Source organism: the organism of the source record quoted next, unplaced genomic scaffold, assembly GCF_019419815.1.
Source record: "Pyrus x bretschneideri cultivar Hongxiangsu unplaced genomic scaffold, Pyrus_bretschneideri_v1 Contig16, whole genome shotgun sequence".
NCBI classification, from domain to species: Eukaryota; Viridiplantae; Streptophyta; class Magnoliopsida; order Rosales; family Rosaceae; genus Pyrus; species Pyrus x bretschneideri.
In genome coordinates, this window is record NW_025999457.1 from 325227 (window position 1) to 352738 (window position 27512).

General features: G+C 36.2%; 3 protein-coding genes across 17 annotated transcripts; 1 reads left to right on the plus strand and 2 right to left on the minus strand.

Annotated features, from left to right (window-relative positions):
• Window positions 1-87: 87 nt before the first annotated feature.
• On the minus strand, window positions 88-2235 carry LOC103939071. The gene is made up of 2 exons (XM_009349130.3): window positions 1288-2235; window positions 88-569 (listed from the first exon to the last, which is right to left on the minus strand). Exons 1-2 carry the CDS (start codon window positions 1451-1453, stop codon window positions 337-339), a joined length of 399 nt encoding a protein of 132 aa, XP_009347405.1. The 5' UTR covers window positions 1454-2235; the 3' UTR covers window positions 88-336.
• Window positions 2236-11770: 9535 nt separating this feature from the next.
• LOC125475682 (eukaryotic translation initiation factor 3 subunit K-like) lies at window positions 11771-22737 on the plus strand. Of its 14 annotated transcripts, XR_007257036.1 has the most exons (10): window positions 11771-12842; window positions 13060-13139; window positions 13428-13511; window positions 13817-13918; window positions 14028-14113; window positions 14205-14267; window positions 15838-15909; window positions 16345-16429; window positions 20230-22364; window positions 22459-22737. XR_007257036.1 is itself a non-coding variant. In XM_048580721.1 (7 exons), coding segments are annotated over exons 3-7 (276 nt in total). In that variant the 5' UTR covers window positions 11781-12842; window positions 13060-13139; window positions 13428-14053; the 3' UTR covers window positions 22460-22737. The 14 variants fall into 14 exon arrangements, 7 of the variants coding, with proteins under 7 accessions (XP_048436678.1, XP_048436679.1, XP_048436682.1 ...); XR_007257033.1 differs by having other exon boundaries at window positions 13428-13918; XR_007257037.1 differs by having other exon boundaries at window positions 13101-13139; window positions 13817-14113.
• Window positions 22738-23230: 493 nt separating this feature from the next.
• On the minus strand, window positions 23231-25425 carry LOC125475680. 2 transcript variants are annotated; one of them, XM_048580718.1, is made up of 5 exons: window positions 25055-25425; window positions 24763-24825; window positions 24076-24181; window positions 23638-23770; window positions 23231-23556 (listed from the first exon to the last, which is right to left on the minus strand). In XM_048580718.1, exons 1-5 carry the CDS (start codon window positions 25113-25115, stop codon window positions 23395-23397), a joined length of 525 nt encoding a protein of 174 aa, XP_048436675.1. In that variant the 5' UTR covers window positions 25116-25425; the 3' UTR covers window positions 23231-23394. The 2 variants fall into 2 exon arrangements, with proteins under 2 accessions (XP_048436675.1, XP_048436674.1); XM_048580717.1 differs by having other exon boundaries at window positions 24763-24833; window positions 25055-25418.
• Window positions 25426-27512: the final 2087 nt, after the last annotated feature.

Here is a 27512-nt window from a genome sequence, read left to right on the forward strand (position 1 = left end):
CCGAAGGGGATCATCCACTCGAAACAAACACAAGAAAACAAAACAAAATTCTCAAAAAGTGACATTCAAAACAAAAGAGCTTGTGAATACGAATAAGGAAGGCTCAAATACTTGTAAACATTAACATCCAACAAACAGAATTCAGTACATTGCAATAATAGCACCGGATAACAACAATTATAACACCATTGTTCCTTAATAACATCTCAAACAAATTCTCCCAAAGCGATGATCATTACACGATGAAGATAAAATCCATAAAATTCCTCGAACCTATGTGAACATCTCCGAATTCTTCAAACCACAGATAAAGCTTGAGTACAGCGCTCAGTATGATTACCACCTTGATAGTGGCAGAGAACTCTTGAGCACAGCTCTTGTTACCATTTCCACATCAGCCACATCAGGGTGGGCAGTTTTTGGATCACCATGGCAACATGTACAGACTATTGCAGCATCTGGGCCAACAGTTATGTCTGGTGAGCAATATCTCCCGTACGGGCAAAGTGGTGCACTGTGATCATTCTTCATACAAATGAGACAGTACCTGAACTTTGGGGTTTGTTTAGCTATGGACCAAACCAAAAGAAGAAATCAATGCCACTGACCACACAACGCACATTGCATGACCAATAACTACAAATTGTCTCTATTTTAACATAGAGAAGTATTGAATGATGGTAAACCGGGAAAAAGATAAAATTAGCAAGAGTCTCAAGAACATAATGAGCATAGAGAAAAATCAATCATCATGAACCCCATTGATTCATTTCATAGAAGTTAACTCAGTTTCCACGTATTCTATTTTTTTCAGTATTTCCGATCTCAAGTCCATCAAACAAAGAAATTTATGTCAAATTAGCCACACCCCAACTAGAAGTAAAAAGGGATGTGTGCATAGCACACCCCAACTAGAAAAACTGATCAAATTGATCCAAAAACTTTGGCACGACATTTCCTCAAAACATTAGTAATAAATCATTAGTCCTCTCAACCTATATATGACAATAACAACGGACAGGAAAACCTAAACCTAAATGGAGGGACTGGAGTACCGGTGACGGGGGTTGAAGGAGGATCTCAATACAGTAGGAACAGCTGGATTTATATGTGTGTGTATATAACAGTCAATAAATTACACAAATTTTCAGCATAAACTTACGATATCAAACGAAATTCTAATACATAAACCAAAAGTAAATAATTTCAAATTAAAATCTCAAAAATTTAGGTATGAAATTAAATTCTGGAACAAAAAGAAAGAGAAAAAACACAATTCCTGCACACCATAATCAAAAGCAAACTTCTTTCGTCCCTGTGCCTCAGCCACCTTTTGTTGTTGTGCCTCTGCCGCTTTTGATTCTTCTGCCTCTGCAAGCCGTGGTTGTTTGGTAGGCCGCATCGGTTGTTCATCAGGCCGGATCCGGACGGATTCTGATTTCAAGGGCCCCATGGCTGTGTCTGTGAATTAGAGAGAGATCGCGCAACGGTTTTGCTCATGTGGTGAGAGAGAGGCGGCGTTTATAATTTTTTTGGGTCAGCGGGCGTTTAATACAAAGTTTCGGACTGGAATCATCTCCGGATACCTTCCCGGGGATCTTGGGATCCTCTATCCTGAGCGTTCAACAAACAATTAACGGTCCAGATTCAAGTCTGGGTTGTGGGTGACAGAAGAAGAGGATTGTCGGTGTTGGTATCGACGGATTTGTTAGGCTTACAGAAGAAGAGAGATGGAGGGCTTACGTGAGAGCTCTCTCCGGAGTTAATGATACGAACTGGAGATTCCCAGTGGCTCTATAATACCTGATTTCCCAAATTTAATCCACGATTTTATCTTCAATTTATCGATAGGTTGCATTGGATTGCCGATATCGTCGGACAGTGCTGCGGCGATGTGAGGCAGCAGATAAATGCTACGGCGATGTTGGGTGCAGGCAATTCTTGTGCTCCGACGACGTGGGTTTCTGTCGAATCTAGTTCAAATCCGAGAAGTCGACGGCGGAGTCCAGGTTCAAGCCTGATGGCAGAGTCTATGGTGGTGGGATTCGACGGGCTGCCCGCAATATGAAAGCGTATTTGTTTGTACTTGAATCTTGACCGTTAATTGTTTGTTGAATTAGAGGATCCTTGAATTCCCAGGAAGGGGATCCGAGATGATCCCAACCCAGAGTTTACTGTTAGACCAACACCAACAATGGCTTATAACCTAAAATTCCCTCTCCCCCACCCCAAAACCTCTCTCCAACCCATGTGCTAAACAAAACCTAAAACCCAAAACTCAAGAGAAGGCCAGATAGCAGCCTGTTTTTAGGCCAGAAGTCATTATGGGCCCTACCTGTTGTGAGTGAAACACGGGCTGTGAAGGCCGGATGCTTGAGCCAATCGCCCAACGCGCAGCAACGCGCCAGCCGGATTCCCACAGGGACCCCACCCACGTGGGCATGTCCCCTGCTGTCAGATGGCGTCAGCAGCCTAACAACTACTTTTTTTGATCAAACAGCCATATTTAAATGGGCCGTTGGTTAATCCAAAGGTCCAGTTTCAAATTATTATTTTTTAGTTTTATATTTATATATTTATGGAGTCCAACAGTTTAGATCAAATATAATCAAATCTAACGATAAAAAAAAAATATAACGGTCCAAATTTAAATCCAACTGCTAAAATAATTTTAAAAAAAATATTTAACTTAAAATTCAACCAAAAACTCTATAAATACCTATGTATTTGTTCAAACATCCACACAAAACTCACTTTTCTCCTACAATTCTTCTAATTTTTCTTTCTATCATTTCTTCTCATTTCCAAAATTTTCAAGATGGCAAAAGAACATGTTAGACGTCGTAATTGGACCTTTGACGAAGATATTGCTTTATGTTTAGCATGGATTTCTATTAGCGAAGATGGTGTCATCGGCATCAATCAAAATAGAAAGGTTTTGTGGGGTAAAATAGTTGATAAGTTCCATGAAAACTCCAACGCCGGTCGAAGGGAAGTTGGTGGTGTTTTATGATCGGTGGAAGATTATCAACAAAGTGTGCACTTTGTGGAAGGGAAGCTTGGAGAAAGCCATGGTTGACATGCCTAGTGGAAGGGGCGCCTCAGAAATTGTGAGTTTATTTGTTGATATTTTAGTTGTCATGTACATAATAGGATTTTGCAACTAATTGTTTTAATGTATTTGTTGCATAGGGTGACAAAACAATGACAATTTACAAGACAAGAACTACACCAAAAAATCAAGCTTTTAAGTTGCATCATGCTTGGGACATCCTCAAGGATTGTCCGAGGTGGGGAACCGATGCGAACCAACAATGTGGAAGATTATTTCATAGTGAAGCCTCACCCCCAAATGATGTCAATGAAGGTGTGAATTTTGCCGACAATGAAGGTGTCGAACAAATAACCCCAACTTCTTCTTTTGCAAGGCCCTCGGGTAGAGATAAGCAAAAGGAAGCAAAGAGAAAAGGGAAGTCCCAAGATCCGACACGTACACAATTTGCTAGCGAAATGGCAAGAATGAACAAAAACCAGTGTCATCGGCAAGAAGAATCGGCCCAAATGCTTTTGGCCATAAAGGAAGAAGGGGATAGGGAGCAAGAAAGGTATGAAACTAATTTGATAATGGAGGACCTCGACAAATACACTCTAGAGATGAAGAAATACTTACGTGGTAAGCAAAAGGAAATTTTATGAAGGAATGCCACAAGGAATATATTTCAAGATGATGATTCATCTCAAGACTATCACCCAAGTCCATCACGAAGTCAAGATGGTGGATATCATTATTAAGTTTATGTAGTCTATGAGTTTTCGATTGTATTAAGTTTATGTGGTTTATTAATTGTCATTTTTTTTTTTAAGTTTATGTGGTTTATCATGATTTTGATGTATTGATTTAGTAATTTTTCAAAATTTATCGGAATTTAAATATTTTTAGGTTAAAATGTTCATAAAATTAATTTAGGATAGTCTACATAATTTTTTTTTAAAGTTAATTTTAAAAAAAATAGCCTTAATTCATTCTTTGATAATCTGGAGCTAAAATTTTAGGCCAGAAGGGTTAGAGTAGAAAAGTTGTTTCTGGGCTAAAACCTAAATTTTCTGGGCAAAATATTTTTAGGTTTTAGGTCACCATTGGAGATGGTCTTAGGAAATGCATTTTATTCCTTTTATTTGTAATTTTTTTTTGTTTTTGTCATTGGTTAAACTTGGGGGTGGGGGGAATCGAACTTGGGTAAGGTGAAAGTTTTCTTGGCTCTAGTGCCACTGCAACTCGGCCCCCATCCTCTTTTTATTTGTAATTTCAGTTGGTTAAAAAAGAGTTTGTCATTTCGTGAGTTAGTTGTAAAGGAATGCTAAGTTAGCATTTCTGAGTAGACTGGCTACTTAAATGGAGAAACGGTTGGGTTGCTTCTTTAACAGATATATCAATTTTATTAATAAAAAATTATAGGCATGAGTTCCTTGCTCGTCGTCTTCCCTTCTACTCCATTCCATTTCTCCATTGATGTACTATCTAGGTTGAGTAGGTTTTTAACATTGGTATCACCCAATTTTGATCTTGGTCCCTCTGTGCATGCTTCACTACAATCCCAACACTCGATTATCTCAAATGGACGCTCGAGTCGTTGCTTTGGAGTATTCTATTGCTGCACTCTCTGAATCCATTGATTTGAAAATGGCGATGTTCATGGAACAATTCCGTCACGAGATCGCTTGTACTCATGGGGGTGGGGGTTCCTCTTCAAACGCTGATCCTCCTCTTCAACCCATCATTGCCGATTCTCCATATCCCGGCGACCTTGACCCTTATCCGCCTCCTCGTTGCGAACCTCACGACGGCGGTCCCTACCCTCATCGCCAAATTTGGCAGCCTCGCATCAATTTTCCCAGATTTACTACTGATGAAGATTTACTTGCTTGGATCTATAAATCAAAGCAGTTTTTCACTTACTTTTCCCTTCCTGAGCTTCAGAAAGTCCTAACAGTTTCATTCCACTTGGAAGGGGAGGCACTCCAATGGTTTCGATGGCACGACTGTTTACAGACCACTCCTCGGTGGGAGGATTTCACACACGCCTTTTGCAGAGAGTTTGGGCCCTCTTAATTTGAAGACAGTGTTGAGGCACTCTTCAAATTGAAACAATCAGGTACTCTCAAATATTACATCACTGAGTTTAGACATTTGGCAAATCGAACTCATAATATAGGCCCTAATTTGTTAAAGAGCTGCTTCTTGGGTGGCTTGAAGCGTGAACTTACATATGATGTTTTGCGACCCTCTTATATGCATGATGCTATTTCAATTGCCTTACAACTTGATACTAAATTGTGTGCTCTGAAGAGTAGCTCCGTTTAGCCTTTTCCACAGGCTCGCACCATTCACCCATCTACTACACCACTCATCACTCGTACTGTTAAATCCTCCAATTTTCCTGTGAAGAGGTTGTCTCCTGAAGAGATTCATAGAAAAAGAGAGAAGGGCGATTGTTGGTTTTGTGATAAGAAACTGAGCAGGGGACATAAATATGCTAACAAGCAACTTCTTATCCTCGACTTAGTGTACCCTGAAGATGAGATTACCACTAAATTATTAAAGGAACCACCCCCTAAGTTATCTTAGATGGAACTTAGTAAACGTGCATTTTATGTCACACTTGCTAAGACCACTGTGAAGACAATGAAGGTCATAGGCTCAGTGAATGGTCAACAAGTCATAGTTCTTTTGGATTTAGGGAGTATCCATAACTTCGTGGACTCTAGACTCCTTAAGAAATTTGCTTGGCATACTCAACCTACTAGACCATTTGAAGTGATGATTACAGATGGGGGTAAGGTTAGTAGTTCAAGTTGTTGCACTAATGCTACTTTGTCCATTAGGGGTTATGATTGTGTTATGGATCTAGATTCCTTGCCATTGGGAGGATGTGAAATAGTCTTGGGGGTCCAATGGCTTTCCTCAATTAGCCTGGTTCTCTGGGACTTTCAGTTACTAACTATGGAATTTACCAATAATGTACAAACTCACTCACAATGATACAACTGCTCCACTGATTCAAAAAACAACTCTCCAACATTTGGACAAGGAGATTTCCAACTCAAATCTGGGATTATTCATTTACTCCTTTGAAGGAAAAATGGTTGAAGCATGTGAATTAAATTCCTTGTAGCTCAAGTAACTACAAGAAGTGTTGGGGCAGTTTGGGACCGTTTTTGCCTTAACTACTGCACTACCACCTAGTAGGGTTCACAATCATCAGATTCCACTACTTCCTGGATCTAAACCCCCTAACATAAGACTCTACCATTATGGTCCCTTGCAAAAGATTGAAATCAAGAATGCAATCCAAGAACTACTTAATGCAAGTTTTATCAGACAAAGCCACAGTCCATTCTCTTGTCCAGTTCTCTTTGTGAAGAAGAAAAAAGGATCATGGAAAAGTGTATGGACTACAAGGAACTCAATGCCATAACAATCAAGGACAAGTACCCTATTCCTTTGATTAATGACCTCTTAGACGAGTTACATGGTGCTAGGTTTTTCTCTAAACTTGATTTAAGGTCCGGCTACCATCAGATTTTGATACATCCTCAAGACATTGAAAAATTGCATTCAAAACACATAAAGGTCATTATGAGTTTCTAGTGCCTTTTGGGCTCATTAATGCCCCCGCAACCTTTCAAAGTTTCATGAATGATATATTCAGGGCCTATTTGAGGAAGTTCATCCTTGTGTTCTTCGATGACATATTAGTCTATACTAAGACTTGGGAGACCATTTGTTGCATCTCAAAATGGCATTTGCAGTTTTGCAACAGCATCAACTTTATGTTAAGAAACATAAATGTGCTTTTGGATAAAGTAGAGTGGAGTATTTGGCCCATGTTATGTCAAGCAAAGGTGTAGAAGCTGAGCTCTCCAAGATTCAGGCTATACTGGAATGGCCTAAGCCTAATACAGTGAATGAGTTGAGAGGTTTCCTTGGTCTCACAACCTATTACAGGAAATTTGTGCCTGGTTTTGGCAAAATTTACTAACCACTTTATCACATGACTAATAATGATGGATTTGTGTGGACTACAGAAGCTAAATAAGCTTTCCAGAAGCTCAAGGATACCATGACTTCTCCACAGGTCATTGCTTTACCTAATTTTAAACACTGTCATTCGAGTTGGAATGTGATGCCTCCAATAATGGGATTGGTGCAGTTTTGTAGCAACAAGGAATACCAATTGCATTCACTAGTCGAGCATTGGGCCCAAGAATGAATCCATTTCCACATATGAAAGAGAACTCATTGCGATTGTCCATGTTGTCAAGAAATGGCAGTTTTATCTACAAGGTAGGCACTTCATAATCAAGACTGATCACTGCAATTTGAAATATTTCCTTAACCAAAGGGCTTACACATTATTCCAACAAAAGTGGGTGTCTAAATTGATGGGGATTGATTACGAAATTCACTTCAAGAACGGGGCTGACAACATAGTTGTTGAAGTTTTCTTTAGAAGACATGACACAGATTCTGTTACTCAATGCTCTAATGCGACCACCGATTCCTCTATGAGTTGTCAAGCTATCTCTTACCCTTATTTTGGTTGGTTTGATAAGTTAAAAAGGTACAATGAAGGAGATGCTTGGATCAAGCAAAAATTGGCAGAGATTACAGATCTTGGGAAGGGAGTAACTAGTGGTTATAAGTTAGCCCACTATCATGTTGACAATAGCTTACTCAAGTATAAGTCCAAGATAGTTCTCAGCCCCAATTCCACTTGGAAGTCTAAGCTTTTGGCTAAGTACCAATCTACACCTGCAGCAGGACACCAATGGGTTTTGAAAACCTACCAAAGGCTAAAAAGGGGTTTTTATTGGCTAGGTATGAATGGTGACATTAAGACCTACATCTCTGAGTGAAATACTTGCCAACAAAACAAGTATGAAACTCTATCTCCTCCAGGTCTACTTCAACCTTTGCCAATTCCTCAGAAAATTTGGACTGATATAAGTATAGACTTCATTGTGGGATTACCCCCTTGCAAGGGAAAAACTGTCATTTTTGTGGTTGTGTATAGGTTGATTAAGTATGCTTATTTCTTGGCTTTAGCTCATCCCTACACTACCATGACTGTTGCTCAGTTGTTTGTTGATAACATATTCAAGTTGCATGGAATGCCATCCACAATTGTTAGTGATAGAGATCCATTGTTTTTAAGCTCTTTTTGGAATGAGTTCTTTAAGTTGCAAGGATCCCAACTTTGCATGAGCTCGGGGAACCAACCTCAGTGTGACGGGCAAACTGAGGTAGTGAATATGTGTGTTGAGACCTAACTGAGGTGCTTTGTGGGAAATAAGTCGAAATACTGGGTTAAATGTTTACCATGGGCCGAATGGAACTATAACACCTCCTATCATACCTCTTCAAAATTCACTCCATTTGAATTGGTACATGGGTACCCCATTCTTGTGTCACTACTTATGAGCAAGGTACTGCAAAAATGGACTTGGTGGAACAAAAGTTGGTTGAGAGGGATAAGCTGCTCATTGTACTCAGGTCTAACTTAGCAATAGCTCATAGTAGAATGACAGTTCAAGCAAACAAGAAAATGACTAAAAGGGAGTTTTCTGTTGGTGACTTAGTCTATCTCAAATTGTTGCCATACCAATTACAAACATTGGCTTCACGTGTTCATCACAAGATGCATCCTCAATAATGTGGGCCTTATGAAGTGTTAGAGAGAGTGGGACCTGTTGCTTACAAGCTCAAATTGCCTGAAGAGACAAAAATACATCCGGTTTTTCATGTTAGCTGCCTCAAAAGGCACATGGGAAATGTGGATCTACCAGTAACAACATTGCCACCCTTGATTGATAAAGTTTAGGAGCAAGGTTCTCATTCCTCACATGCACTTTTGGCAATAATCGCCGGAAGAATTTATAAGAAATGAGACAAGGCAAGTGTTCAGTTGCTAGTACAGTGGGTCGGGCAAGAAGAGAACACAGCTACTTGGGAGGATTATGATGATTTCCACGCCAAGTTCCCAGAGTTTCAGCTTTGAACCTTGTGGACAAGGTCGATTTTAAGGGGGGAATGATGTTAGGAAATGCATTTTATTCCTTTTATTTGTAATTTTAGTTGGTTAAAAAAGGGTTTGTCCTTTAGTGAGTTAGTTATGTAAAGGAATGCTAAGTTGGCATTTATGAGTGGAAAGGCTACTTAAATAGAGCAATGTCTGGGTTATTTCTCTAACAGATATATCAATTTTATTAATAAAAAAATTATAGGCACGAGTTCCTTGCTCGTCGTCTTCCCTTCTACTCCATTCCATTTCTCCATTGCTGTATTGTCTAGGTTGAGCAAGTTCTTAACATTTCCTCCCTCACATCATCCTTATCTTCTATACCTTACTGAAAGGGAAAACCAATTGTTGTAAAATTCCGAAACTACCACTATTTACACTAAAATTATTAGCTAGTTTGGAGTAATACTAGGGAAACTAAATTTATAAACAAAAGAAACTATCACCACTAAAATAGTAGCCATTTAGTTTGGGATAATGTTAGAGAGAACAAATTTGTAGATAAAATTTTAGAAACTAAAGGATATAGAAGTTAATGATTGAATTATTACTTAAGTGTTGATAAATTTGCTCATTCCTATTAGTGACAGGTCATTTAGTTTGCAAATTTTGTCTCCAAATTAAATCTCCCTAGCATTACCCTTTAAATTGGGTTACTTTTTGGTTGGATAAAAGATTTTCATTTCTTTTGTTAGCATCCAGTCAGGCCCAATACAGCTGCACCCATTATTTTGAGACAGCAAAATAACACAAAGCTGCTTTAAAAATTCTAACGTTAAATTCCAACAAAAAATAACAACGCGAAACTGGTTATAAACTTGGCATGTGTGTGGCTTAGTTCAAATTTATGACTCGTTGTAAACTAATGGTAAATCTCATTAACACTCATTGGATTTTTTGTTACTATGAATTATTTTAGACTGACTAGCTTCAGGCGTGAGATTTGTGAGGGTTTTGGTGGGGGTGAATCGCTTCAGCTGTGTGGGTTTTGGTTAATTTTACTGAACAAAGATTCCAGTCGAATCTCACCCCACCAAATCCTAAGAATCCGAACCATTGAAATTTAATCCAACTGCTACAAACAAGGAGATCCTTCTAAAAGTGATAATAATTATAGCTGTTGGATCAAATTTCAAGGGTCCAGATCTCCGAATCCTTAGGATTTGGTGGGGAGATCCGACTGGGATCTCTGTCCAACTTTTCTTATTAAATAGTCTTACATCGGGGGTTGAGCTTGATCATATGGAGAAGATTTATGAGGGAAAGCTGAGAAGGTTTATGAGAACACCCCAAGCATGTTTCCTAGGGGATCGGAGACCCGAAAAGCCATCCGAAGGAAATATCCTAGGGGATGGGAGACCCGAAGAGCCACACGAAGGAAATAATGATGACATGCAGCAACCAGATGTTTTGATTTAACGCTTTAGGGGAAAATAACATAGACTAACCTCTCAAGTAATATTCTTATTTGGTGACGAGAAAAATGGAATTTAAAATTAACTACTCCCACTCATTAATGTAACCAAAACACGGGATGGTACATCATATGTTACTATACAAATAGTGAGATATGTGTGTTAAAAAGTTAATAACTTAAAAGGTAAATTTCCTACTACTTATATGAAAACACGTGGTGTACCATTTATATTCCAATCACAATGAAAAATTTCTCATTAACTTGAATTCCCACGTTTGGAACACCAATCAAATCTCCTTGGTTCCCGAAAATGTCATCTCCTTTGCACTGACAAAATAAATAAATCAAATTACATAAAAAATAAATTAAAAAAATTACAATAACAACAAAAGTAACAACTAACCAAAGAAGTCACCACCTGTGAAACACTCATGTTTGCAAAAACTAAGGGAATGTATTCAATTGGATTTTGAGGAATTTTAATTTTTTTAATGAATTTAGGGTATTCAACTAAGATTTTAAGTGATTCTCTGAAATTCAAGTTACATTCAATTAGAATTTTAAGATAGTTTATTAAAATCCTTAGAAATTCGGATGTATTCAATTAGGATTTTAACAATGTTTATAACATTCAAAGTGTATTCAATTAAAAATTGATTTTAAAGAAGTTAAGAAAGTTGAGGAATAGAGATTTCGTAGTGTATTTTAAACATCCACAAATCTCACATCTTCTCATGAGATTTCGAGAGAATTGAATCAAAATTTTATATGGAATCTCTACAAATCAATTAAACTCCATAAAAATCCATAAATTTATAAATCCATTTAAATCTCTCAAATTTTCAATTGAATACACCCCTAAAGCTCTTAGTAAGACATTTTTAAAAAAAATCATCAAAGCTTTCAATCTCCCCCTCCCCCCACAAAACCAAAAAACTCATTTCAAACTTATTAATCTGCTTAGCCCTGAGATAATAATAAAACTATACTCAATAAAAGCTCAGAAAATTCCAAATATTTTCACAAGAGAAAAAACAAAAATTACGTATTACTTTGGTCAAGAAGGCTTGTTAATTGCACTGGAGAAATGAACAGTGTTTGAATTCGAATATCATTTTATTTACGAGGCTGCCACTATCTCTTTCTACCGCTCTTCATGCCGCGTGTTGATAATCGTGGAAGGGCAGGCGTGCGATAGTCATTTTAGTCTGCAGGGCTTCGAACGGATTGGGTGGGTTAGAGACTTTCATTTCCTTTCTTTATAAAGCTGCAGTGGTACTCGGTGACACCATGCTGTCGGGAGAGAGAGCGAGCGAGCGAGCGAGCAGAGAGAGAAGAGAGGGAGGGAGGGAGGGAGAGAGAGATAGGGATTTGGTGAGAGGAAGGCATGCGGCTTACAGGCAGACAGAGTCACGGGGTGTACGATTCGAGGGAGAGAAAGAGAGGGGATTTAGTGGTGATGCTCGATTTGGGAAGAGAAAGAGAGAGAGAGAGCGGGATTTTGGGGTTAGGCGAACTCCTTGACAGCTTGCAGCTCCCTGCTCCGCCTTCAGATTCGTCGCATATACCAGCCGAAATGGCTAGGGCCTTGTGACTAGGGATTGCAGAGGTACAGAGAGAGGGGGAGTGGGCGGGAGTTGGGATGGCGGTCGAGTTCAGGTCTGGCTTGGGCGACGCCTGGTACGACGTCCTGATAGCGAAGGACGGCTGTGTTCGACTGAGAGTGAAGTTCGTCGGCTTCGGCGACGACCATGACGAGGATTATGAAGGTGAGCGAGTTGAGTTCGTTCAACGACATCGACGAGTTCAGGCGGAGGTTCAGGCAGGTGTCCGTACAAGTTCAGGGCACGGAGTGCATCTTTGCCTCGACTAATACAGCGCCGTTTTCTTAGCACCACCACCACCAATGTCTTAAAGAAATGGGCCGTGAAGGAAGTGACGAAGTCCAATTTTCCCGAGTTCCTGGAGGAGTTCAAGAACCACCTGTCCACTTCCGACTTCGTGCCCATCTCGCTTTGACACCGCCGACAAGTCGTATTGCAAGGCTAACTACGCCGCCGAGCGGTTCTAGCTTCTCCAGTTCGCCGCCTGCCCTTTCACTCTCAGAGCCTCCAAGCTTAACCCTTAACCTTCCGTATATTCTCACTATATAAATTTATATGTATGTATCTATAGAATGTGATTTGATGATTTGTGTTTGCTGATTTTGGTGCACAGACAACTTCGATTGTTCCCAAGGGATGTAATGAAGATGGGGATGCCAACTTATAGCTTTTCAGTTCAAACATCACATTTGACTTCCATGGCGGAAGAAGGTTTTGATTTCACTGCCTGCATATATAATGGTAAGTCTCCCCTGTGAAGTTTTGGTGTTTAATTTCACTCCCCAATTTCTAATTTTGTGGAATATGATTTTACCCAAGTTAATATTTTTACGAAAACTAGAGAAGTTACATTAGTTAAGAAATTGTCTTGATGAATTTGGGAAAGTGTAACTTGGGATTCTGCAAGTCTGTAACTTTTGATGTTGTTTTGATATTTTGTGTTTTTTTTCCTTCACAGCAGCTATGTTGGTCTCTCCTCACCTCTCCTTTTTGGCGCAGGAGCGTGGATTAGATTCTGCAGATTTGATTTCATTCCTGGTAGAACTTAGTTTTCATGTTAATGGCGAGTTATTAGTTATATGCTCTTTATACATGACTATTCTCTTGCAGTAGCATATGCTTTATTGGATTCCCCCATGTTTTTTTTGGCTTATAGTTATTTCCGACTAAAATATGAATAGTGCTGCAGTAAATGTTGCCATAAGAACTTTTCATAGTATTCACTTTTTTATTTCTTTTGTAGGAAAGTGTTTTCTTCCATATGGAAACTTTCTACCTGGAATTAATCTCTCACCTCTTGATTCTGTTCTCTTTTTTGAGTGTTAGGCATATAACATAAATACATTGAATGAGAGGCAAAAGAATGTGGTCAAGGATCTTGCAGATTTGGGACTGATCAAACTTCAGCAGGTTATACTTTTGTGATTTATTTTTGGTATAATGTGCACTAAATTGGTAATAATTTCCCAGATGACAGTTTAACCATTTCCTGACTCCAAGTTTTAAATTTCTATCTTTTTGTGTACTTATCCAGGGAAGGAAAGGCAGTTGGTTTATACCTACTAACGTAGCTTCTAATCTTTTAGTTAGCTTATTTGTACTCATTCTAGCTTTGTCTCTAATCGGTTATTCCACAACTAATTCCATATCATCAAGAAAACTGATGTGCATCCATACATGCTACTTACGAATTTTTTACTCACTTTTTTGTTCAGGGATTTGTTGAAGTGGAAACAAACTTCAGGCTCTATGCCTACTCAATATCTAAACTACATTGTGAAATTTTATGTCTTTTCCTAGCTGCTTTCCCCTTTTAGGTACAATTGCATGTTTTAGTTTGATTTTAGGGAGCTCTTGTAATGGAATCTTCCCCTTTTGCAATATATTGAACATAAGACCTACCCCTACACGGGGGCGGATCGACAGTGGGTTAAAGTTGGTCAGTTGACCACATGGACGCTGGAAAGTTGGCTGGGGAGAGCACCCAAATTGTTTCTCGCATCTTGGTTAAGGTCTGTACTCAATCTTGCTGCTTTGGAACATTTCTTTTAGTTGTAAATAAGAAGTATGTTAAATGTTTATGAGTGTTGTATTGATGTGCAGGCACTGATGGCAATGCTGTCTCCTGATTTCAGCCTTTGTCTCTGCTTAATTCCAGAAAGAGTGGTATAGTTCTCTCATTTGCTTTCCCCTTTCAGTTTATTACATACTCGGTTACAATTTCTATATTTTCTTTCACATGGGTGACTGGATTTTCAAAAATTTTGTGCACTCTATGTGTGCGAGCCAGAATTGTGGTATGGTTTTCAAGTTGCATGTTTATTTATATCTCATTAGTTTCTGGTTCTCTCTTTTATCATCTCGACGAATTTCATTATCAAAACTTGAGATATTTTTGGATGTTGAATGTTATTCAATGTTGGCCAACGAAGGTTATTCAGCTAATTCCCTCTGTTGTTTACTCTAATTCTTTATTAGCAAATGGATGAGCAGTTTAAGACACTAATTGTTTTATCTCACTATTTGGAATTATGTTTAAGACACTAATTGTTTACTCAAAATGGGTTAAATGTTGAGCTGACTCTACTTTCACATGAATGAGATCTGACTCTCTGATGTTTGTTTATAAGTTTTTGGGTTAATTTTACATTGTAATTGTTTTCCCCTAATTTGAATGATTAATTGTTGAACTTTTCTTTCCTCCAAATCCTCATGTTTTCATATCGACAAGCCAAAAGAAATCGAATATGCAAAAGTGGTAATTGAAGCTTTAAGAAGTAAAGGTGTTTCTGTAATTGGTGTTGTAGGCTTTTTGTTGGGGCGTTGAGTTCATTTACCTGCTCTCCATAATGTCTATCTATTTCCTGGTTTATTAGTATAATTCCTGTTTAATAATGTCTCATATGAGGAAGTGCTTATTTTCCTGCTCAATTCATTATGGCATAGGTTTTCATATAACCTTGAATTATGTATGCTGTTTCTAGGCAATGCCCGCGCGATGTTATCAAAATATTGTATGTAAAATATGTTGGTTGGCAATCCATTGGCAGTTTATCACAAAAATAATAATTGAACGTGTTTCAGTTGCCTTATGCATAATTATCTTTCACCCCTCATATGCAACTGAGACCTATTGACCCTTATGGGGCCGGGTATATATGTGTTATTTTTTGAAAGTAATACCATGATTTATTAGGTACATGGTAAAAAATTGTTCCCCCCCGGGGGCGGGGTCATGAAGACAACTGTATGTGGGATTTGTAATCACACTTGAAACATCACTGAAAAATTAATATCCCCATTTCGTTTCGATGAGACCGAATGTGTGTGTTTTGAGTTCTTAAGAAAAAAGATTAACTGAAAAACTAAAATAGTTCGCATTTATATCCATATCGAAATTCCAAAGAATGTGTGTTGTATTATTGTCATAGCTTTCTGATTAAGTAGATATCAGAGAGTAAGTATGAGACAATGTGAATAATTAGAGGAAGTTAAAGACATCTTTGCAAGTAAGCAAAAATCTGACCATGAGATAATTGGGTTTTAACAAAGAGTTTAGAGAGAGAGAAAGAGGAATAGTATCATATTTGATTATGGAATCTGATATTGAAGGTTTGATCTTTCAGGAAAATTATAAAAAGGGTTCAATTTAGTTTTGACAAATGATTGAGGGTATTTTGTGTGATTGTATTAGTGGTTTGGTGAATGATTGAAGAGTTGAAAATGGTTTTTGCAGAGCAGACTTTCATTGTATTAGATAAGCAATTGGTTGTGGGAGAGTTCAGCCATGGAGAGCCTCATGGGGAAGGTTAGCCAAATTTACAGTCTTTCTTCACAAAATTACCTTCTGATTGGTTGCTGAGAAAAATTATGGAGACATTCAAATGATTACTTAAGAACAGTTGGTTGGATGGTTTTGGATGAAATATTATGAGAAGTGTTTGGTAAATTTTGTTCTTAATTTTACCAAGATTTTGAGTTTTTTTTTTCCCTCTGCAAATTTTTATTAAATTGCTTGCAATTGAATTATTTTGTAATTTTCTATAAAACTCCCTGTATATTTATTATTTGTTTCCAATAGCAGGTAATCAGGTATTGTATTTTTTGAAAACTCCGATTAATTTTTTCATGTTCTTTTCTGGTGAGAAGATTAGGGATAAGCTCCGCACCCAAACTTGAGAGTGACCCAGACTATTTGCTATGCTTTTGGATTTCATTTTTAAATTTGATATTTTGTTTGCAGCCACTGGAAAGAGGCCGCATGAAAATTTCTCTTATGGGAGTTATGAAGGAGTTGGGGAGGATGAACAGTCTTGCTGTCAAATTTAGTAAGTACTTGCTGAAAGCCATGGAATTTGAAAATCAATTTCTTGCTTGCTTATTAGCTCTGCTTATTAGCTAAAACATCTAAGAACCTAGGTAATCATTTTTTTCTATTGTCTCACTGCATACAGTGTGTTGATTTACTTGCAGTGTATTTATTCAGAAAAGTTTGATTGCATAATTACTTAAAAAAATAAGTGTATTTATTTTTAACTATTCTGAAGTGAAATCAGTGGTCATCTACTGGTCCATAAAAACTAAGAAAATCACTTGCAACAAATTTTTTTGAGATTTTACAATAAAATCCCTAGCTAAGGTGGAGCCAGAACCTAGAAAGCCACAATTACGATGTTCAGAAGCTATGGAAACATCCAACACTTATGGACTGACAAGACTCATGCTGTAAGCTTTTGGAACCTAGAAACCGTGAACAAAGAGTCATGAAACTTTAAGATTAATAAATAAACAAACGAATTAATAAAACAAAACATACCGATTTGTCAAATCCACAAATAAAGCAACACGAATTCAAATACTTATATCTGAACTTGATAGTATCAGGATCAGTTCGATTAGTATTTGACTCCAACTTTTTATGGGCCTGTTCCATTTGATTCAGCAAATTTGAACGTGCCACTTTAGCAACTTCATACTCATCAAGAATTTGATTTTCAGCTTTACGTTTAGCAACATATTTCTTCAAGTTTTCAACCTTCTAAAAACAAATTTACTACCACACATCGTACCATACAGGTTTGGAGCATATTTATGAATCTTCAATAAGTACTCATTCTCTAAACAAATTATCAATATTGAGTAGTAATTAAAAATAAAAAATTAAAATTTAATTAAAAACCCAATAACCAAATCAAACAGAGAGCATAACTTATTGATAGTTACCATATCCGTGGAAGTTAACCTAGAATCGGTTGTAATTGTTGAAAATTAGGACAATGTTTGTAGTGTCAAATTCATCAGAGTCCTCAGAATCTTCACGAAGATTCTGATCATCCATCATAGCAGGAACAAAAACCTCAAATATGGTGAGAAAACAGAAGAGAAAGACTTAATAGAAAGAAGAAAAAAACATTGATGAAATAAGAGGCCAAGATTCGAAAAAGAAATTGATGAAACAGAAAAAAATTATAAGAGGACAATATACTATAAATAGATGGAAAAATTACAAGAGATAATATATTAATGAAGAATAGTCTACTTAGCAAATAGAGATGACAACGACTTCTACCAAAATATAAACTAGTATTATAGTGTCAAATAACCCTAAACCCTTAGGATTTAACCCTTTAAAAACATATTTCTTCAACCCTCTAAAAACAGACTTACCACCACACATCGTACCATACATGTTTGGAGCATATTTATGAATCTTCAAGAAGTACTCGTTCTCTAAACAAATTATTTAATAAAAACCAGATCAAACAGAGAGCGTAACTTACGGTTACCATATCCATATAAGTTAACCTAGAATCGGTTGCTATGAATATGTAATTGCCCAAAATTAGAAAAATATTTGTAGCGTCAAATTCATCAGAGTCCCCAGGATCTTCAAGAAAATTCAAACCATCCATCATAGTAGGAACAAAGACCTTAGACATAGTGAGAAACATAAGAGAAAGATTGAAATAGAATGAAAAAAATAAAAACACTGATGAAATAAGAGGAAAAGATTCAAGAAAGAAAATTAATGAAACGAAAAAAATTATAAGAGGACAATATACTATAAATACACAGAAAAATTACATGAGAAAAACATACTAGTAAAGAATAGTCTACTTAACAAATATAGATGACAACGACTGCTACCAAAATATAGACAAGTATTTTAGCACCAGAGTAACCAAAATCTTTGAGATACAAAGTTCATCCAAGGAACATAAACATTCGACATACTAAGATTTAAAGGAAAATCGCTGAAATATAAAAGACATTTTTACAGAATCAGTAAGCAACGACAAGAAAGCCAAACGGATTGATAACCCCATTTATGAAAACCCAAAAGTTAAAAGAGGAGAAAATACCTGCCATTCAATTCCATTTTTGAAACACAAAAGTTAAAAGAGGAGAAAGTCTATTCGGGGATGTAGACTGTCATTCAATTCCATTTTCTAATTCTCTAGCCAGGTATTTTCTCCTCTTTTAAATTTTGTGTTTCATAAATGGGTTTTTCGATCCGTTTGGCTTTCTTGTCGTTGCTTACTGATTCTGTAAAAATGTCTTTTATATTTCAGCGATTTTCCTTTAAATCTCAGTATGTCAAATGTTTATGTTCCTCCTATGTTGGATGAACTTTGTATCTCAAAGATTTTGGTTACTTTGGTGCTAAAATACTTGTCTATATTTTGGTAGCAGTCGTTGTCATCTATATTTGTTAAGTATACTATTCTTTACTAGTATGTTTTTCTCATGTAATTTTTCTGTGTATTTATAGTATATTGTCTTCTTATAATTTTTTTCGTTTTATCAATTTTCTTTCTCGAATCTTTTCCTCTTATTTCATCAGTGTTTTTATTTTTTTCATTCTATTTCAATCTTTCTCTTATGTTTCTCACTATGTCTAAGGTCTTTGTTCCTACTATGATGGATGGTTTGAATTTTCTTGAAGATCCTGGGGACTCTGATGAATTTGACGCTACAAATATTTTTCTAATTTTGGGCAATTACATATTCATAGCAACCGATTCTAGGTTAACTTCTATGGATATGGTAACTGTAAGTTACGCTCTCTGTTTGATCTGGTTTTTATTAAATAATTTGTTTAGAGAACGAGTACTTCTTGAAGATTCATAAATATGCTCCAAACATGTATGGTACGATGTGTGGTGTTAAGTCTGTTTTTAGAGGGTTGAAGAAATATGTCGCTAAATGCATAGCTGAAAATCAAATTCTTGATGCGTATGAAGTTGTTAAAGTGGCATGTTCAAATTTGCTGAATCAAATGGAATAGGCTCATAAAAAGTTGGGGTTAACTCCTAATCGAACTGATTATGATACTATCAAGTTTAGATATAAGTATTTGAATTCGTATTGTTTTATTTGTGGATTTGACAAATCGGTATGTTTTGTTTTGATTCATTTGTTTATTTATTAATCTTAAAAGTTTCATGACTCATTGTTTCACGGTTTCAAAAGCTCTACTATCGTACAGGTTTGGAACATATTTATAAGTCTTGAAGACTTACTCGTTCTCTAAACAAATTATTAAAATTTAATTAAAAACCTAATAACCAGATCAAATAGAGAGCATAACTGATTGACAGTTACCATATCCGTAGAAGTTAATCAAGAATCAGTTGCTATGAATATGTAATTGCCCAAAATTAGGGCAATGTTTGTAGTGCCAAATTCATTGGAGTCCCAAAATCTTCACGAAGATTCAAATCATTCATAATAGCAGGAACAAAAACCTCAAACATAGTGAGAGAAAAAACACTGATGAAATAAGAGGACAAGATTCGAAAAAGAAATTGATGAAACAGAAAAAAATTATAAGAGGACAATATATTATAAATACACAGAAAAACATATCAATGAAGAATAGTCTACTTAATAAATAGAGATGACAACAGCTGCTACCAAAATATAGTATGGAAAATTTGAAGCCTCGGCTTGGGGTGGATTACACATATCCTTTGATATTAAACAAGAAAATCTGAAGAAATCATAAAAGATTTGAAGAACTCTTTCTCATTTCATATCAAAAAACATGCACGCATATTAGTACGCAGTCAGATGATGTATATCTTAATCTTCCACATGCTCATACTGCCGTTTTCCTTCGGATTAGATTACGACCGAGGAACGCTCATGCTACCGTTTTCCTTCGGATGTACTTTGGCTCTGCTTTTAAAGCGGCTGTAAAGAGTTCTGAGCATTAAGTATGACTCTTAAACACAACCAAACCGCACCTCCTCCAAATTAGTATCCGGATCGTTGATATATATTAGTAGAATTTGATCCAACGGCTCTCGCGTTGAATTTTTTCTCATCATTTAATTCTAAGCTTGACACTTCGTTTCATTTTTGGTAAATAAGAGCATCTTCAAAGGAGATGTCAAATATAAAATTTTATTTGATGGCTGATATGGCAAATTGAATATGAGTGTTAAATTATCTTCTTTTCCAATGGATGTGTTAAATATTTATTTTATTGGGCCTAGAGTTACATTAACTGTTAAAAAATAATTGTAGTTTTTATTCTATTGATTGTTAATGGGACTCGTGTATTAAAAAATTCAATTAAATATATTTGACTCCTTTGTTTGCTGTTAAAAAAGGCAGCCAGAAAGCAAGGAGTCAAAGGACTCACATGCCACATCGTATATGGCAGCATATCCATTGGAGAACAACTGAATGTCTTTTAATCCTATTTACCATATTTGACGTCTTTTTTGGAGTTGGACTAAACTGACTCCTTTTATATTTATATTTTTTTCTTCTTTCTTTTTCTCGTATAGTCTATTTATTTCCCTTTACTAATTGCGTTCTGCTAATTGCTCCACACGTTATAAATTACTTTGAGATTTGCTAGGCAGAGTCGCCTATAAAGCAAGTTTTATAGGCAAGTTTGGAAAGAATCGGGGTGTTTCATTAAGATTTTCTTTAAAAAAATCAATTAAAACCTCCTTATTCTTTTATTTTTGCCCTTTTGATTATACCAAAAGACACATCAGTCATAGTCTCTTTCAACTCTGAAAGATTTTTTAGTATGATCAAAACATGGGATGATACATCATAATTTATTATACATATAGTAGGATATGCGTATTGAAAAATTAATAACGTGACAATTAAAATTTTTCACCATTTGTATAAAAACACATGGTATACAACTTATGTTCCGGTCATAATGAAAAATATCTGCTCAACACCAAAGTTTTTGTCCAACACACCGAGCAATCCACCAATCTCCACCGTGAAAAGCACGATGAACCACAACGAACGACATCAACCTGCAATTGCAAACCCAGTACAAAACCTACGAATAAACATTGAAGAAAATCCCTCGCTACAGGACAAAGCAAACTATAAAATATTTACACATAAAATGTCCAAATTTTTCTGATTGCAAATGGTGCATACAAGCCACGAATTTAAGTCAACCTTCCCACCAATTATTTTTATGGAGACATTTTGCTCCGCTAATTGCTCGAGCAAATATTTTGGGAGACTTTCTGAAAAACCAAGGGGATCTCTTTAATGTATTGTCCCTCCATAATCTCTCCTAAATACACATTAATCTACATGACATGCATTTGTCTGATGGTTTAGGAGGGTTTAGGGTTTAGGGGAAGAAATGTCAAGCTCTCCTAAACCCACACATTAATCTAAACCATTTGTCCAAATGTAATTACGATTTGTTTGATGTGTGATAGTATCGAGGTTTTATACTTATTTTCTTATCCTCCATGGATCCTTAACTTGGAGTAAATTCGGTGATAGCATTTTTAAGTTAGATGTTAGATTAACTATTGACGGGGTCAAATTCATGCCGTTATGCAAGAGCAAGATACATTTCTACCACTGTGGTTAAAAGCCACTTGCGTCCAAACTCCCTTTAAACACACAACTTTTGGTAGGCCAAAAGACAAAACCCTAAAGTCAAAGCTCTAAATGATGAATTTTTACTCTGAAATAATAAAAACCTAAAGTCGAAGCCCTAAATGATGAATTTGTACTTTGAAACAATAAACTATGTTGATAAATGAGATCAAAATTGAAAAAAAAAAAAAAAAAAAAAGATGAATACAAGTGAGATTTTCTCAATGCTTGTCATGCGACATCTTAATACGAAGACTAAGAGACATCGTGACAGCAAGGCGAGGCGCTAGTGATGAGGATGTTTCGCTTGCAAGATATTGAGAGCTGGGGGACCCTATCGAATCTCATTTCTTCTCCTTCTAGACAAAAAATGACTATAATGTGAGGATTTTCCTTTGAGATTATGTTTGTGCTAAGATTTTGTATTTTATGCTTGTTGTCACTTGTTTTAATTTTGCTTGTGCATTATGTGTAGATATCGATTTACTCGTGACATGGGAGAGAAAGCAAGACGGAGGGCGGGACGTAACGGCTTGCAAGTCATCATAGTCGTAGAGAGCGATTGGCCGAGTCAGATGCTTGTTCATATGAGAAGAGAGTTCAGTTTCATGGGTTTATAGCTTATACCACCATATTTAAACAATCATCTTTCATCCCTCCCTTGAGTCAGATGCCTGAGCCATGTCATATCATATTGTCTCAACAAAATCTTACGTGTTTAAAAATATAATAAAACAGATGTCCCTTCAACTTATCCATAGCCATCACCTCCTCCTCCTCGTCGTTGCAAGAAACACTGTAGATAGCCAAACAGTCGTATTGACTTAATTTGGTCCCAACAGTAACTTAGCAAAGTTCCCAAAAAAAAAAAAAAAAAAAAAAGGGATATGGCTGCAAAACAGGCAGTATTGCTGTGACCTTTGGAAGTGATCAACTAAACTTTTATTTGAAAAAGAGAGTATTCATTTTTATTCCATTATTGTGCGCTCAACGCTGAGACAAAGTGAAGTTTCAGCTCGCGCATGCCTCCTCTCTGACCAACAAAATTTCCCCCTCCCCCTCTCTCTGAGAATATACACTAATACCTATTCCGTGAATGAGGTGTCTTGCACCGCGGTATATCCGATGATGCAGAGAAACAGAAAGACGCATCAGTTTCCCTGTCAAATTAGTTAATCACATCATCAGACTTTAATGGACTTCTGCTGTCCAGAAGCCACCTTGGTTAAAATATAAATACGACATCATAAAGAATCATACTTATATAATACACGCTGAGAGCCAGAGCAGAGTAAGCATCGTATCACCAGTGCTGTTCTATGTACTTGGGGTACTAAATGTCAGAAACATGTGAACAAACTTCCCTGTTTATGGCACGAGAAATAACTGTGTGTGGCTATTACAATTTTAGTCAGGCATCTCTTACCTTAAGCCTGACTTCTGTGGTTGAAAGTGATTTCTTTGGGCTTAAAGGAACAGCGCTGAACTTGGGAACCAACACCTTAAACAATGGTAAAAATGCCACGTACAGAGCGGCAAAAATTAAAGGAGCAGCAACAAGCCATCCCAACAACTGCAAAGATTGATACCAATTAGACGTGAATAGCAAGAGAGAGCGGGGTTATGACTACAAGGTGATAACTTGGCAACCTACCGCATGCGCAATACTTATTAAGACCTCATATGAAGCTTGGCCAGTTAACACTTTCTTGAAAGCGTCAGAAGTTAAAGGAAAATGAGCTCCACCAGAGATAAATTCACCAAAACGCAAGAAAGGTACAACCAAACTTGAGAGCAAAACAACAACAACAACAAAAAACAGTAAGATAACAATCATATGTGTAGCATAAAATGTAATAGGCATGGTACAAGAGAAACTGAAAGCTTTAGGACAAGTTCTTTTATACATGTTGTTTCTATTTCTAAGGCTTCTATCAACATAGAGACGAACGATGTACCAAGACCGCGACCAATCCACAATCTGTCATTGTTTAGACATTTTATGAAGGATGTGCAAACACAATTTGTCGCATGTACAGTGATGACATAAACGTAATGATATTACAAGATGCTAGGATAAAAGCACAAGTACCTCAGTTCTATTGGTGTAGCAAGGACATTAGCCAGCATGACAGTTGGAGCATGGCAGTGCGATCGCAGCAATGCAATTGCCATTCCACACAGAACCACAGTTGTCCCTATTAATGAAACATCGGTTAATATGAGGTATTTATTAACATTTAGAGAGTCCAACATTAGTACTGACAAATCTCCAGAAATACCAGATCCATTACAACAACTACAAAGGGGGGATCATATCAACATCCTCCCAATTAAATCCAGCCTACATTTTCCTACGTGAACTTCCCACTCTCAGATAGCAATTTCTTTCTGTTCTCTGTACTGATATAAGGCGGCAACTACTCCTTGTAAGTTTTCTTTAAGGAGAGTCCTATATTGCATATTATTGCAACATTGCTGAGCCACATCAATATTCACTAAGGAATGATCTAAGGAACAGCTCACAGTGAGATTATTTTCGGCATTTAGAAGTAAAGTGTGACATGATAAAATTATGAAATTGCTTTTCCAGGCGGTTAAATAAATCTGTTCGTGAGTGTATTAATAAGAGAAAATTTTGTTCAGGTGGGAAATCATCCCGTATTAAACTAGAATGGGGAAGCAACAGCATTGATAACAATGTTGCTATGCAGAATTACTGCATTGTATTGAAAGAGGCACCGCACGGGATTGGAGAAGATAAAAGATGCATGCGTACCGCATATTGGAAATAATCCAATGGTAAGGCCAAGAGCCGCAGAGAAGGCCAACAGCTTCGGTTCTGCACCCCTTCAAAATCCAAGTCAAATTTTACAACTTTCTTTCTCAGCAACCACCAAATAGAGTAACAATCAAACATGATTTTTTAGAGCAAACAAATTGTTGAATCATTATCAATCAATCAAACCCGACAAAAATATTATATACCAAAAAAAACAGAATTTGTGAATCTGAAATAGAAAAAAAAAAAAAATTAGAGAGAAAGAAGAAGTATAGGGTAGTAGTGGTACCTGCGGAGGATTTCGAGGAGGGGATCAACCACCTTCCTGTTGAACCAAATCGACACCCCATTACTACTTGCTGACATCACAACGGAACAGAGAGAGAGATCCCTTTTACAAATTTCAGCGACTAATTCTTTTATTGTGTGGTTTATAAATGGATTTAGGGTTTGAAATTGAATGGATTTAGGATTTTTCTGAGGAAATGGAAGCCTCTAGCAGATCTAGTACAGGAGAAAGAAATAAATAGAAAACCAAAACAAAAGATTTGAATAATAAACAACAATTCAGTATTAATCTGAAATTTTATATCAAATTTTGTATTCTCAAATCGAATTGTCAAATGCTATTTTCTTATTTAAATAGAGTTTAAAATGGTTTTAATTGTAAACAAAATTGTTGAAACAAAATTTTTATTAGTTGAAATGTAAGCAGAATAAGGATCCCTCATTAAAATGAATTAAAAATAAATTTGACATTGATGTCAAATTTGATTCCTAACCACAAAGCTTTTAAATCCAATCAGCAAATAACACTTCAGTTTGATAGATTTTTTATGTCAAATATGCACAACAACATTCCACCTAAGTTTTTAACATCTCATTTGAAGATGCTCTAAGAATATTGATGGGGGTGAAGCTCTTATATTGGGAGTTTTTATAAAAAAGGCTTGGCTAAATTTATTTTAACAAAAAATAATGCTATAATTTTATTTAATTAAAAAAATTCTTAAATTTTAATAAAGAGGACAAAAAAACTTAAATTTTAATATATAAAAAATAAACCTGACATGCAGGATCCGCACGTTCATCACATGCACTGTTTATGAAACTTAACAGTATTACATTGTTTATGAAACTTAACGGTACTACATTATTTATGAAATTTAACAATATTATATTATTTATGAAACTAACCAGTACTACACTATTTATGAAACTAAATGGTATTATGCTTTAATAACAAAAGGCTTCTCCAAACTTTATATTAACAAAAAATCATCTAATAACATTGATTATTTCTGAAACCGAATATTAACTCTTTCTGGAACTGAACATAGATTATTTCTGAAACTGTGGTCGGTTCTAGAAATAATCAATGTTTAGTTCCAGCAATAGTCAATATAAAATCATTGTTAGAGAGCTTTATGAAAATGGCTTCTCCAAATTCTTTATTAGCAAAAAATCATCTAATAAATTTTGGTCATTACTTACGTACATACATACATATATACATACATATACATACATACATTAGTATGTGCAAACTAGATAAGAAACCAAGACGTATGAATATGATGCCAAATGCATAGGAGACAACAAAACTCATTTTATAATATGATCGATCAAACTTTGCTATTAAATTTATTTTACAAAATTGTAGAAAAAAATAAAAAATAAAAAACAACATCATAAGATATATATCATCATAAACATCAACTCTACATTTAAACTCGAGACGCAGTGGGTAGAGGTGCAACTTGGGTTAGACCAATCCAAACCCTTTCATGTCCAACCCGACTTTAAACACAAACAAGTGAGTTTTTTTTTTTTTCAGTTATAACCAGCCCAAACCCAACTCTATTTCAATCCGTTCATTGATTGGGTTGAGTTGGGTTGATCATTTGCTCGTTATCCCTAATCCAACCTAGTCCGATTAACTAAACTCAATCTAACCAAATTGTAACACATAGCAATTAATTCTCATACTACACTCAAGTGGGCTAAGTCCAAAAACCAATGCCCTTTCTAATTTTTTTTTTTTAATAAATTACCCTTTATAATTACTTAAGCTTTTAGATAATAAGAGGCTTTGATTAGTCAACTCATATTCGTAGTCTTTAAATCCTAAAGGTTTATAGTAGATTATTAGTCTCCAAAACCTAAATTCTTTATGTCTCGAAGCAATTGCTCAACAACTTTGATTAATTTACGAAATTAAAGTTAACTACTTTTGATGCTATTTGGCTTAATTTTTTAAGAATTTTTGAAACTAAGTTGTTACATGATTAAACTCGAAAAAGTAGTGCAACCCTGAACCCAATTAAACCCAAGCCCAAATGAACCCGAATGAAATCCAATCCAAACCCAAGTCCGAATTATAAAAGTTGAGTTAGGATTGGGTTGACCTTCCAACCCACCCAACTTGCCTGAGTTGCACCTCTCACAGTACTTGGTTTTTAAAGGTAAAGGAAGTTCGCAACTGAGAGTTTATGGTAGGCGCAAATTCCTTCTTTCAATGAAAAGGCGATCCACCACTTACAACTTTAATTTAAATAATTCCAGAAGAAAACTGAAAGGAGGAAGTAACAAAAATAAAAAATAAAAAACAAAAGGTTGGGAAAACTCAATGCTGTATCAAAGTCGGCAATGTGCTCCTCCACCTCCTCACATGCATGAGGCAATTCTACAGGCTATTGAAATTTGAAATGAATGAAGTCAATGATATATTCACACAAATCAATAAG